The sequence below is a fragment of the Crinia signifera genome, chromosome 19, assembly GCF_055691185.1.
Source record: "Crinia signifera chromosome 19, ASM5569118v1, whole genome shotgun sequence".
Classification (NCBI taxonomy): domain Eukaryota; kingdom Metazoa; phylum Chordata; class Amphibia; order Anura; family Myobatrachidae; genus Crinia; species Crinia signifera.
Window position 1 is genome coordinate 4,560,915 of NC_139226.1, and position 14,557 is coordinate 4,575,471.

The window sequence follows — 14,557 nt, forward strand, 5'->3', positions numbered from 1 at the left end:
CCGCAAGGGGACTCAGACGCACGGCGCCATACTGGCGCCGTGAAACTACACAAGTACCGAATAATACAGCTCTGAGGGTGAAACAATCGCTGTTACAAAAAGTATATATAATAATAATAATATAATAACAATAACAACAAACATATAGCTTTCCGGCCAGTGTGACACCGCTGCTGAGACCTAATAAATCTGGGTGCAGTACCGCGAGTAAACGCAGGTGGCAGCCGACCAGCAGCGCATTGTTGGGCGTTCGGCGGGGCGCTCTATCCTTATGTGAACCAACAAGCAACGGCTGCTCCGTCGCAGGCGGAAGTCCGGGGTGTACCAAGATGGCGGACAGCGACTACGAATCGGTGATCTGTGTAAAGCCGGAAGTCCATGTTTACCGGATCCCTCCACGGGCCTCCAACCGGGGATACAGGTGAGTACCTGGTAGTGAATCCCCAGCACCGGGGCGGTGGGGTTTGGGACCGTAGTAACCGCTCTGTCCCCCCGCAGGGCGGCAGAATGGCAGCTGGACCAACCGTCCTGGACTGGCCGCCTCCGGATCACTTCCCGGGGAAAGCTGGCGATCATCAAGCTGGAGGACCGCAACACCGGTAACCGACTCTATACCTCCTATTGGGGCATATATATGCTATACTGTGGTGCAGACAACTGGCAACCTGATGTTTCCCCTTTTATAGGGACATATGTATAATCTATATACTGCATCATATACAGCTGGAAACCTGCTCTATACCCCTCCTATAGGGACATATGTATAATCTATATACTGCACAATATACAGCTGGAAACCTGCTGTATACCCCTCCTATAGGGACATATGTATAATCTATATACTGCACCATATACAGCTGGAAACCTGCTCTATACCCCCTCTTGCAGGGACATATATACTCCTATATACGGTACTTCCTTATCTTTGCCGCCACCGCTACGCCAGTTACGTTAGCCGCTATATTCACCATTGTCCCCCGTTACGTAAGGATTTTCAGCGAGGGAAAGTTACAAATCCTGTATCCACGCCACTATCTATTACCTTTACTGAAGTTGATGTGAGCGAAGCCACCGAGCCCGAAAGGTTGCGAGGGGTTGATGTTGCTACGTAAGTTCCGTAGCGTAAGCAGTGGCCCCAAAAGATGAGGAAGTACCCTATATACTGTACTATATACATCTGGCAACCTGCTATATACTCTTCCTATTGGGACATATATACGCTATGCTGTACTACAGGGATGGGGAACCTTCGGCCCTCCACCTGTTGTTGAACTACACATCCAAGAATGCCATTTTAACAGATTTGCTATTTGGCCATACTAAAACCCGTTGCAGGGCATGCTGGAAGGTGTAGTTCAACAACATCTGGAGGGCCGAAGGTTCCCCATTCCTGCTGTACTATATACAGCTAGCAACCTGCTATATACCCTTCCGATATACTCTATACCAGGCATGTCCAATGTTGGCCCTCCAGATGTTGTGAAACTACACATCCCAGCATGCTTTGACACAGTTTTGCTATTAGAGAATGCTAAAACTATTGCAAAGCATGCTGGGATGTGTAGTTTCAAAACATCTGGAGGGCCAGCGTTGGACCTGCCTGCTCTATACTGTGCTATATACAGTTGGTAATTTGCTATATATTCTGCCTATGGGGACATTGATATCCTATACTGTGCTAATTACAGATGGTGACCAACTATATATCTCCTAGAGCAGGCTTTCCCAACCACGGTCCTCAAGGCACACCAACAGTGCAGGTTTTGTAGATATCCAGACTTGAGCACAGGTGACTTAATTAGTATCTGAGTGATGCTGAGTAAACCATCTGTGCTGAAGCCTGGATATCACTAAAACCTGCACTGCCTTGAGGACCGTGGTTGGGAAAGCCTGTCCTATAGGGATGTATATACTATGTACTGTACTAGATACATCTGGTAACTGACTATACACCCCTCCGACTAATGCAGTCGGGTGGGCGGCACTCCAAGGCTTGTGCATAAATGAAAGACAAGCAGTCTGCCTGTTATATCAACGTTTCAAACTTGTAAGTTTTTCTTCAGTGTGTGTGTGTGTGTGTGTGTGTGTGTGTGTATATAGTGTGTTCTGAACTATAGTATATAGTGCGCAACACCTGTAAAGGTATATATACTAATGACACTTCTCTATATAAGGTACCATGGCAGGGATGTTGGCTATAGATGAGATATTGATTATTTGAGAACTCTTCCTGGGTCTCCCTCTGATTTGTGAGCTCAGGATGCGGTCTTGTGACTTCCTGCTGACTCCTTCATATCCCAGATCTGATGCGTAAGGCCTTTCCCGGGAAATTTATTTAGGAAATGGCACACGGGGGGGTAGGGGGAGGGAGAACACTTTTTATGTAATGGGGATTGTCCCGTTACCTGCTGGCTTTCTTTCTCCTATAAATGCCCTGTCAGCTGCTCCGTGATTATTATTATTATTATAATAATGATCTTATTTATAAGGCGCCACAAGTGTTTTGCAGCGCCGTACAAAGGAACAGTACAGGGAGACAAAACTTGGCATTACATGATAATCCCCACATTCAGACCAGGGTACCCCTCAATAAATAACAAAAATAGAGTACAGGTAACATAGCACCACAGTTCAATACACATTACAGCTTAAATATAAGTAGGGAGGACTTGATCAACGTACTACTAGAGGCTTGTGGCCAATGATGGAGATGAGTATGCAGACGAAGATGGTCACTGAGTGTTGGAGTATAGGAGAGCTGTGAGTGACATGTGAAGAAAAGCGGCCTTTGACAAGGGTGTGGTATATTTCTACGACTGTCGGAATTCCGGCAGTTATTACTCAGACGTCGGAATCCCGACTGCACAGCGGGGGGAGCGCCATAATACCCCTTGCGGGCTCACTGCGCTCGCCACGCTGCTGGCACTGGTGTCTCGCTGCGCTCGCCACCTATTTTATTCTTCCTCTATGGGGGTCGTGGACCCCCCACGAGGGAGCAGTCGGGAATCTGACGTCGGAGTAATGACTGTCGGAATCCCGACTGTCGGGGAGCCGTCAGACACCCTTTGACAACAGGAGGGAAGAGGGCCCTGCTCTGAAGAGCATACAATGTAGTAGGAAGGAGAGACAGACAGATTACATAAGGTGCAAGCAAGTGGGTGGTGGCTAGATAGCAGGATGTAAGCAGGCAAGGGGTCGGAGCAAGTGGGTGGTGGCTAGATAGCAGGATGTAAGCAGGCAGGGGGTCGGAGCAAGTGGGTGGTGGCTAGATAGCAGGATGTAAGCAGGCAAGGGGTCGGAGCAAGTGGGTGGTGGCTAGATAGCAGGATGTAAGCAGGCAAGGGGTCGGAGCAAGTGGGTGGTGGCTAGATAGCAGGATGTAAGCAGGCAAGGGGTCGGAGCAAGTGGGTGGAGGCTAGATAGCAGGATGTAAGCAGGCAAGGGGTCGGAGCAAGTGGGTGGTGGCTAGATAGCAGGATGTAAGCAGGCAGGGGGTCGGAGCAAGTGGGTGGTGGCTAGATAGCAGGATGTAAGCAGGCAGGGGGTCGGAGCAAGTGGGTGGTGGCTAGATAGCAGGATGTAAGCAGGCAGGGAGTCGGAGCAAGTGGGTGGTGGCTAGATAGCAGGGGGTCGGAGCAAGTGGGTGGTGGCTAGATAGCAGGATGTAAGCAGGCAGGGGGTCGGAGCAAGTGGGTGGAGGCTAGATAGCAGGATGTAAGCAGGCAGGGGGTCGGAGCAAGTGGGTGGTGGCTAGATAGCAGGGGGTCGGAGCAGGTGGGAGGTGGCTAGATAGCAGGAAGTAAGCAGGCAAGGTGTCGGAGCAAGTGGGTGGTGGCTAGATAGCAGGATGTAAGCAGGCAGGGGGTTGGAGAGCCAGCTGCTCCGTGATGACTATATTCCATCTGTACACTATCGCTGGAATACACCGCGCACCATTTATTACACCTTTGTGTAGTTCCTTAACCTGATCAATAAAAGGGATACTCTATAGTAGTAGTAGTAGTAGTAAGATGACCTGTGGAACCTGTGCTCATGTACACGTGTAGGGTGTTGGGATCTGTAAGTTCAGTAGGTTGGGTGTTTGAGCAGATCTAACATGTAGCATTTATTCCCAAGCTTATACACAAAGCGATAGTACAGACTATATCGCTCATTGTGGCTCTTCTGAGCAATATCGTTTGTACTATCGTCCAGTGTGAATCCTCAATATTGTTAACGATGCGTGCTCCCATGGGTTGTTAGCTATGTCCTCCGTCGGATGTACATGCAGCTTAATTTGGAGTATATTGTCAACAATGGCTTGTATGGGGCAAGGACAGGATGACCTTACGTAATGATGTCATTCATTGTGTATGTAGTGTTCATTCTAGCACCCGCCATCTTTGAAAACCCACGACGTTCCTCTTCCCTGCCTTGGGTGTCGCTGTTTGCTGTAGTGCTTCTAGCACAGTGTGATCTGTATATCAAGACTGATATGCAAACCAGACCTGTGCTAGAAACACCACAGCAGACAGCGACACCCCAGGCAGGGAAGGGGAACTGCGTGGGTTTTCAAAGATGGCAAAGATTCATAAGCCGGGTGCGTGCGGCATGGCAAACAGACGGTTCGCTGGGTGCACGCACCCAAGGCTGTGCCGGGGGGGGGGGGCCTGGGCAGCGGCAGATAGTCGCGCCTATGGGAATGCCTAGTGTTTCATGGGCATTTCTATGGAAATCGCCAGGTGATGTGGGCGCCGAGGACGGGCAGCTGCCCGCCCACTTCCTTCTGAATGTTTGTTAAACGCCCATTTGCAGCCTGTGCGCCTGAATGGGGGGGATGTGTGTGTATCGGCATTTGCAGGGCGGCGTCTGGTGGACTCACAAGGGTGCGTATTCGCAGCCTTGCAAATCAACCAGAATAAGGTCCTATACCTTTTGGTTATGAGTTGAAGGGAATGGTTGACAATATTGTTTGTGAATGATATCATGTAGTGTGTGTGTGGCGTCAGCCTTCATATATCCCAGCACCCGCTGCCTCATCCTCTGCCCCAGTTACTGTAATCCCGGGCTCCATAGCGACACGTTCTAGCACCACTGCAAATTGTTTGGTGCTATATTAAGTGTGATATTTAACACACTTGTGTTACCCAGTTGTGTTTTATCACTGTTGTGTCCAGAATTTGCTGAACTCTCATCTGTGGGTGTCTGCACTAATTCTAACCAGCGAGACCCATACATAAGTAATAAATATCCTGCATATGCTTAGTACATAGGAGTCCTCAGTATATCGGTGTGTTTGGCACCACAGGAGTCTCCAAATCTTCAAGAGCGAGTCCTGGATGAGACGCGTAAATCAGGAATGCAAATACTGCAGTACTTTCTACAACAAATCCTTTAATTTGACAAAGCCCTTCAGATTATCCTTCCAATTACAGGCTGTCTCAGTCACTGAGTCCTCTGCACATAAATCACACACAATAGTATTTATTGAGCATAACGGCAAACACTATTGTCTGCTATTCATGTGTCTCCTGCTGCTCTTCAGACGACTCCTCACCTCTGACCCCGAATGCCCAACCTGTAACCGTATAAAATGAATAGATATAGAATAAAGAAAAGGGAAAAACTGCAGTTATTTAAACTCCAAAAATAAGTAAATCAACAAATCTAAGCGGTCTAGGTAACGGAACGGACCTATCGCTGCCTATATCCGGTGCTCAGCGCTTTCGTTATGGCCCTGTGCGTAGCGAGTCTTCGAATTGTGGCTCCAACATCACAAAGATATCACATACCGAACTGTCCACCTTGTCTCGCCTCAGGGCACCGGAAAGTGATCAGGGATAACGTCCTCTGTTATGTCCGCATCATTGGATATTTCATAGAGTAGATTTTCCTCTTCCAGATAAGTGTTCCTATGGGTTAATGATTGCCAGGGTGGGGAAATATTCCCCCTCTATGAACTGTTATGATTTCTGCAGTCCAGGGATGTTCTCTGATAATCCCCACATTCAGACCAGGGTACCCCTCAATTGCTGAGTGCCAGTATGTAGGAGATATGGGACAAAACATTAGAAGTTTATATATGTCATCATATCCCTGGCACGGTGACATCATCATACCCTCTCTAGTTACATCATCATCTAGTGTCTGAGTAATGGGAACTACAGCGGGTGGGACGTCTAGGTACGTCCTCTCTCCTGCCACTTCTGCAGTGCTTAGGATTAGTGCCGCTTGTCCTTAGTACTGAACCTCACAAAATATTGTAACTGCGCTCAAGGTTCGCAAGATTGGGTACAAATGATAACCTCTAATCAGTGTGTATAAATAAATGTCCTATGACATCATAGTCTTCTTATAAAGTGCAGTTGTCGTTGGTATCCAATCTTGCAAAATTTGAGCGCTGTTAAACTGTTGGACTATTTTGTGGTCTGTTATACTATCAGTTGCGGTGAAGACTAAACATCAGTGTCAGCTGCGCTATGAGTGCAGCGTTTTTATTGTTATCTTAGGAAGGAAGGTGTAAATGTTTGTTTTACCTAATGTATTTTATGTTTTTGGTACTTGTTTCCTAGAACGGCCACAATCGTGAGTGATCGTGGCTCTTAATTAAGGGACACGATCCTCACGATGTGGCCGATTTTTTACAATTTTTTCACTTTGATTGACAGAAATCGGGTCAATCGGTCGGTCGCGACCAATTAAAATCGGCCGCGATGCGACCGACCGATTGACCCGATTTTTCCATAGACTTCAATGTTAAAAAATCTTTTAACATTGAAATCGGTCGGTCTTGTGCCATTATAATGGCACAAGATGAGATGGACTTGATTAAGTCCATCTCACATAGGGAAAAATGATAAAAAAGGTGAAATGGGCCAATATGACCCATTTCACATTTTTTATGTGCCCGCCATGACCCCACGATAGACGTGAACCCGAAGCGTGGCGAGCGCAGCGAGCCCGCGAGGGGCGGCGGTGCGCGTCCTCAGACCTTTTCATTCCCCTACTATCCACTAGGGCGTGGAGTGAGAATATAATAGTGTGGCGAGCGCAGCGAGCCACCGAGCCCGAAGCGTGGCGAGCGGACGCGTATACCTGTGAAGTTAGACGCGTCCCCTCGCGGGGCTCGCTGCGCTCGCCACGCTTCGGGCTCGGTGGCTCGCTGCGCTCGCCACACTATTATATTCTCACTCCACGCCCTAGTGGATAGTAGGGGAATGAAAAGGTCGGAGGACGCGCACCGCCGCCCCTCGCGGGCTCGCTGCGCTCGCCACGCTTCGGGTTCACGTCTATCGTGGGGTCTAGCACACTTATTAACATTTGGGGGGGCAATTGAAACAAATCTGGTGAAAAAAAAAAAAAAATCGGGTGAAAAATCGGTCGATCGGATCGGTCGCATCGTATGCGACCAAATCGCATGCGATGCGATCGATCCGATTTTTTATCTTACGACCACAACGATCTAAATCGTTGTGGCCGTTCTAGGAAACAAGTACCATGTTTTTAGTTTATTGTACATAGGAAAAGGTTCTATATTGTATTGTCCCGGGCACTTGATGCCGTGTTGTACTTCTCCTGTATGGTGGTATTGTCCCGGGCGCTTGATGCCGTGTTCTACTTCTCCTGTATGGTGGTATTGTCCTGGGGCTTAATGCTGTGTTTTACTTCTCCTGTGTGGTGGTATTGTCCTGGGCGCTTGATGCCGTGTTGTACTTCTCCTGTATGGTGGTATTGTCCTGGGCGCTTGATGCCGTGTTGTACTTCTCCTGTATGGTGGTATTGTCCCGGGGCTTAATGCTGTGTTCTACTTCTCCTGTATGGTGGTATTGTCCTGGGCGCTTGATGCCGTGTTGTACTTCTCCTGTATGGTGGTATTGTCCCGGGGCTTGATGCCGTGTTGTACTTCTCCTGTATGGTGGTATTGTCCCGGGCGCTTGATGCTGTGTTGTACTTCTCCTGTATGGTGGTATTGTCCCAGCGCTGTATGATCATGCTCCCAATGTTCATGTTCCGTCTCTTTCCTTCCAGGTGAGCTCTTTGCTCAGGCCCCAGTGGAGCAGTTTCCTGGGATAGCCGTAGAAAGCGTCACGGACTCCAGCCGTTACTTTGTCATCTGCATTGAGGATGGGAACGGTGAGTGGGGCTCTCTGCGATGAACATTGCTATGTTATCACCCCTCATACACTTACACGGCCATTGCTTCTCCCCCCATTAGGGCGACGGGCATTTATCGGCGTTGGATTCGCTGACAGAGGTGATGCCTTTGACTTCAATGTAGCATTACAAGATCACTTCAAGTAAGTTTCTGCAGAACCTGCATCCTGGCGCATGAGGGGGAAATGTCTCTTCTAAATCTGTGCTGTTGTCCACAACTAGACCTTGTTACTGTCTGAGTATGGAAGTTACTACTGACTCTGATTTGTGAGGCAGTGCTATATGTAGGACGGGGGGAAACGGGGAGGAGAGGGGGCTGCTCCTGAGAGCTTACAGTCTAATATGTGCAGCTGCGCCCAGAGCTGTGAGTGCGTCTCGCCCAGGGAACTGTATTCTGGATACTGGGGCATCCATGTGGGGGTTATAGCGGATAGTAAGGAAGGGGGACGGGTCGGGGCATAGCAGGGAAGGGGGTCGGGGCATAGCTTGGAAGGGGGGACGGGTCGGGGGTCAGTACGGCCAATACGTAATGATGGATTCAGCGATCCGTCCCAGCAGATGTTTTGGATGTTGCTTCAGTTTACGTTCTGGCAACATGACTGACTGTAACCTCTCTGTATGTTCCTGTCCTGGTCTGTCTGATTCTCTCTCTGTCTTCTCTCATCAGGTGGGTGAAGCAACAAACAGAGTTTGCAAAACAGGCCCAGAACCCAGATACGGGCCCCAAGCTGGACCTCGGCTTCAAGGAGGGACAGACCATTAAGATCAACATAGCTGTACGTGGTCATCAAAAGAACTATACAGAGAAGCTATGAAAGGGGGTTCAACCCTGTGCCCATCCCAGGGTTCTGTTCCTACTAAATTCAGCTAATAGTGGCGGATTTATATATCTGGGGGGGGGGACCGACCTTTTGGCTTGTCGACCAACTAATGGTGTCGACCTAATGGTTGTCTATCTTTTTGCTGTAGACAAATAGTCCGGATACCGTACTGTGCAGTGCTCCCTTTTATTATTTTCTTAATGTAACGTGTGTATTCTATGCTTATTGTGCTACATTTACTGTTAACCCCTTCACTGCTCTGATCTCCCTGTATTATACTGTTACATTGTTAATCCTCCCCGCACACAGCCTGACCTTCCTGTATGCTTTCTTACCCTCAGAACATAAAGAAGAAAGAAGGGCCAGCTGCTAAACCGCGACCATTGAGTGCAGGACCCAGTCTACTGCCACCACCACCACCGGGGGCAAAAGCTCCACCTCAGCCGAGCACTCAGCCGCCGGCTGCTACCTCAGGTAACTCGGGTGCCGCTAGCTAAGTACTGGTTATTGGCCGCGTCTGTCTGTACAGCCAGCGCTAATCTCTCATTCCCTCTGGATCAGAGTTTCCCCTGGATGTTGGTGGACTCTCATGGGCGGAGCCTGCAAGTTCTACAGACTCCTGGGGCGACTTCACTACGGCATCTGGGTGAGTTGGGGCAAGAATGATCAATGAATGATAATGTTTAATAACATGTAATGTGTCATTGTGCGTCTCAGGAACTTCCTTTATCCCCCATGTATACGTTACTCCGGGGTCCCCCTGATTAGAGCAGTTATTCTGACCTGATTAGCAGAGCCCTACAATCAGGTATCCTACCGCCCAGCTGGAAGGAAATCCTGCCCTGTGCAAGGCGGAATTGGCTTACCTACGAAAATATCATAGACTGTGTGTAGCCCAGGACTTACTCAGCGGCTGTGATAGAATCAGGCTGATTGGGGGCGGAGCTGATGTCACATGACTTCTCCTCATACACTGGCCACGCCTGCGTATTACCTGACACTCCCAGATAACAGCCGCTCACCATGTAATGATTCCCAAGTGTGTGCAGTGTGTGCGTAGCCCAGGACTTACTCAGCAGCTGTGTTAGAATCAGGCTGATCGGGGGCGGAGCTGATGTCACATGACTTCTCCTCATACACCTGGCCACGCCTGCGTATTACCTGACACTCCCAGATAACAGCCGCTCCCCATGTAATGATTACCCAGTGTGTGCAGTCTGTGCGTAGCCCAGAACTTACTCAGCAGCTGTGTTAGAATCAGGCTGATCGGGGGCGGAGCTGATGTCACATGACTTCTCCTCATACACCTGGCCACGCCTGCGTATTTCCTGACACTCCCAGATAACAGCCGCTCACCATGTAATGATTCCCCAGTGTGTGCAGTGTGTGCGTAGCCCAGGACTAACTCTGCGGCTGCGATAGAATCAGACTGATCGGGGGCGGAGCTGACATCACATGACTTCCCCTCACACACCTGGCCACGCCTGTGTATTACCTGACACTCCCAGATAACAGCCGCTCACCATGTAATGATTCCCCAGTGTGTGCAGTCTGTGTGTAGCCCAGGACTTACTCAGCGGCTGTGATAGAATCAGGCTGATTGGGGGCGGAGCTGATGTCACATGACTTCTCCTCATACACTGGCCACGCCTGCGTATTACCTGACACTCCCAGATAACAGCCGCTCCCCATGTAATGATTCCCCAGTGTGTGCAGTGTGTGCGTAGCCCAGGACTTACTCAGCAGCTGTGTTAGAATCAGGCTGATCGGGGGCGGAGCTGATGTCACATGACTTCTCCTCATACACCTGGCCACGCCTGCGTATTACCTGACACTCCCAGATAACAGCCGCTCCCCATGTAATGATTCCCCAGTGTGTGCAGTGTGTGCGTAGCCCAGGACTTACTCAGCAGCTGTGTTAGAATCAGGCTGATCGGGGGCGGAGCTGATGTCACATGACTTCTCCTCATACACCTGGCCACGCCTGCGTATTTCCTGACACTCCCAGATAACAGCCGCTCACTATGTAATGATTCCCCAGTGTGTGCGTAGCCCAGGACTTACTCAGCAGCTGTGTTAGAATCAGGCTGATCGGGGGCGGAGCTGATGTCACATGACTTCTCCTCATACACCTGGCCACGCCTGCGTATTCCCTGACACTCCCAGATAACAGCCGCTCACCATGTAATGATTCCTCAGTGTGTGCAGTGTGTGCGTAGCCCAGGACTTACTCAGCGGCTGTGATAGAATCGGGCTGATCAGGGCGGAGCTGATGTCACATGACTTCCCCTCACACACCTGGCCACGCCTGCGTATTACCTGACACTCCCAGATAACAGCCGTTCACCATGTAATGATTCCCCAGTGTGTGCAGTGTGTGCGTAGCCCAGGACTTACTCAGCGGCTGTGATAGAATCAGGCTGATCGGGGGCGGAGCTGACGTCACATGACTTTCCCTCACACACCTGGCCACGCCTGCATTATCCCTGACACTCCCAGAAAACATCCGGTTACTACCCACAAATGCCGGCTTCCTGTCAATTAACTTGCAAATGGCTTGCAATAAAAAGACGCTGGATTTGATTATCTGATTGGCCATCCAGCAATCAGCCGGCTTGCGAATTTGCAGTTCAGCGATCAGGTCTGAATAACCCCCTAGGTCCTGAGGGATATGGTGCAGGTACTATAGTGCCCCCAGAGTGACTGTAGGTACCAGAACGTACCTTGTAATACTAACCTCTATTCTCTTCCAGCAGCTCCGCCTCCAGCCAGCCCAGCTCCGGGTGGGTCCAGTTCTGATGGGACCTCTGTGTAATAACCCAGCTCATGAGCCGGTCATTGAGAGGTGGAAAATAGCCCAATCCCTGAGAATAAACTGATTATTGGAAGATGCCCAATGTGGAGCCTCCTTTTATCTTCCCAAGCCTCTGTTATAGTGAAGGGTTTACTCCGTGTATTGTGGCTCCTGAGCTGCTGCTGAAGAGGAGTAATTACTATTTCCTCTACTGTCTGGTGTCCTAATCCGTGATGATGGGGAGCTATCTGTGTATCTGTGTCTTCTGTCGCTGTGATGGCCCTTCATACATGGACCAATGGACACAGGGCTGACTAGCTGATCTACTGGCGTCTTATCACAGAGACTGACATCATCCCATCGTTCTCCTGCTCACAGAGCTATCCTGCTCCCTTACTCAATGATAACCCGCTGGTGACTTATCCCAGAGACTGACGTCATCCCATCGTTCTCCTGCTCCCTTACTCAATGATAACCCGCTGGTGTCCTATCACAGAGACTGACGTCATCCCATCGTTCTCCTGCCCACAGAGCTATACTGCTCCCTTACTCAATGATAACCCGCTGGTGTCTTATCCCAGAGACTGATGTCATCCCATCGCTCTCCTACCCACAGAGCTATCCTGCTCCCTTACTCAATGATAACCCGCTGGTGTCCTATCACAGAGACTGACGTCATCCCATCGTTCTCCTGCCCACAGAGCTATCCTGCTCCCTTACTCAATGATAACCCGCTGGTGACTTATCCCAGAGACTGACGTCATCCCATCGCTCTCCTACCCACAGAGCTATCCTGCTCCCTTACTCAATGATAACCCGCTGGTGTCCTATCACAGAGACTGACGTCATCCCATCGTTCTCCTACCCACAGAGCTATCCTGCTCCCTTACTCAATGATAACCCGCTGGTGTCCTATCATAGAGACTGACGTCATCCCATCGTTCTCCTACCCACAGAGCTATCCTGCTCCCTTACTCAATGATAACCCGCTGGTGTCTTATCCCAGAGACTGGCGTCATCCCATCGTTCTCCTACCCACAGAGCAGCATGTGACACTCCTGGGGGCCCTGTATAATATTATATGCAATCCTCCAGTTCTAGCCGCACTGGAAAGAGTTACTACATCATTCCACAAGATTTTATTTACTAAGAGCCGCACAGTCCAGGAGCCCTACAGCTGGTACCAGGACCCCCTACAACCGGCACCACGACCCCACAGTTGGCATCCTAACAGATTTGCATTATTTTAAAGTGTTGTGTAAAAATAAACGTAACTGAACAATGTGCTTTGTTTATTCGTAGTTGTGCTACAATTAATGCGGAGGCTGCTTCCTGTGAAGAACATTTAGTCACCGACTAAATCTCTTCCCGAACAGCTGTAGAACAGATGTAACGGTGCCACCGGCACATGTATAAATGCCATCCATATATAAAGAAGTGTGGTAGCACAACTACTACTATTGCTTTTTCCTTTATAAAGTTCAGTTCTGTTTTTACACAACACGTTCCTAACTGGGTGCAGGAGTGTAATGTCTGTGTCCTGTACCGCACCTGTCCCCCTAACCCAAGTGCCTGTCCTTACTACTTATGTATTGTATATAGGTGACCTCTCTTTGCCTGTACTCGCCCAAGTGCCTTTGGCTTTTTATATTAGAGTACGCCTCTCCCCCCCCCATTTTTTTTCTTGAGGTATTCGTGCAATGAATCATTATTTCCAAAGATTTTAGGTGATTTTATTATATATATCAAATATGTGGAGTGTGAAGAAAATATAACTGTAATACAGAGAAGTATAACGCCAGCGTCCACGTCGGAGCACTATCTGCAGGCTTCACCGTGGGTAATCGTGTGGCGTACTCACCAGAAGACTCCTTGGTGCCCATCTTCTGGTGGTCAGTACTGTTAATCTATAGCCACCTGTGTAACCAAGAAATGAGAGTCTGGCGCACTTTCCATCTGTATGGTGTATTCCAATATGACTATGGTGTCCGTGTATGATTGTGAGGTACACAGCAGCAGCAGAATTGGTTGTCCTTCTGTCTGTGACGTGTCCTCCGATATGATCAGATTCTATGATCTCATCTCAGGCGGGAATATTGTGGGCGCAGTTCGGGGGAGCAGACTGGATTCTGTTGTTCCTAGTCAAAGTTGTAGTCTACAGAGTCCTCACCCCCTTGGCCTAGTTCAGCGATGGCTAACCTTGACACTCCAGCTGTTGTTGAACTACACATCCCAGCATGCCCTGCTACAGTTTTGCTATTTGGCCATGCTAAAAATGATGTGGGGCATGCTGGGATGTGTAGTTCAACAACAGCTGGAGTGTCGAGGTTAGGCCCTCACTGGCCTAGTTTAACATTCCTGTATTGAAAATGGACCATACCCCACTGAGATACCTTTTTAATAGACTAATGAGGAAAGTTTTATATCCTTTTATCTGTTGTGACACCATCCATCATTGGCGGGCATTACTGGTCGCGTGCATGTACCTCTGGGAATGGCTGATTTGTGCTGTTTTTTTTATTTCTCTAACATTTGCGAGATTTTACAGAGATTTAGAATAGTGAAATAAAGTTTATTTCAGTCATCTGGAGTGGTTTGATCTTTATTCCCCTTTTACATTTGTGTTTGGTTCCTGTGTGCTGGGATAGGGGGGCTGTGGTGAATTCATAGCTGTATGGAATAGGTATTAGCTATAACCGGTCCGTACAAGCTGATGGTAGTACAAAGTAAAATAGCCATTAATAAGCCATGTTACGGTCACATAAGGAATTTTGACTGAAACAGACATTTATTTTCACCATCAATGCTT

General features: G+C 49.0%; 1 protein-coding gene across 2 annotated transcripts; it reads left to right on the forward strand.

The window, feature by feature from the left end:
• The first annotated feature begins 238 nt into the window (after positions 1-238).
• NECAP2 (NECAP endocytosis associated 2) lies at positions 239-14,332 on the forward strand. 2 transcript variants are annotated; one of them, XM_083161845.1, is made up of 8 exons: positions 239-421; positions 499-599; positions 8,008-8,112; positions 8,195-8,276; positions 8,801-8,909; positions 9,296-9,428; positions 9,516-9,600; positions 11,708-14,332. In XM_083161845.1, the coding sequence occupies exons 1-8, from the start codon at positions 330-332 to the stop codon at positions 11,751-11,753; spliced, it is 753 nt and encodes a 250-aa protein (XP_083017971.1). In that variant the 5' UTR covers positions 239-329; the 3' UTR covers positions 11,754-14,332. The 2 variants fall into 2 exon arrangements, with proteins under 2 accessions (XP_083017971.1, XP_083017972.1); XM_083161846.1 differs by having other exon boundaries at positions 241-421; positions 11,711-14,332.
• Positions 14,333-14,557: the final 225 nt, after the last annotated feature.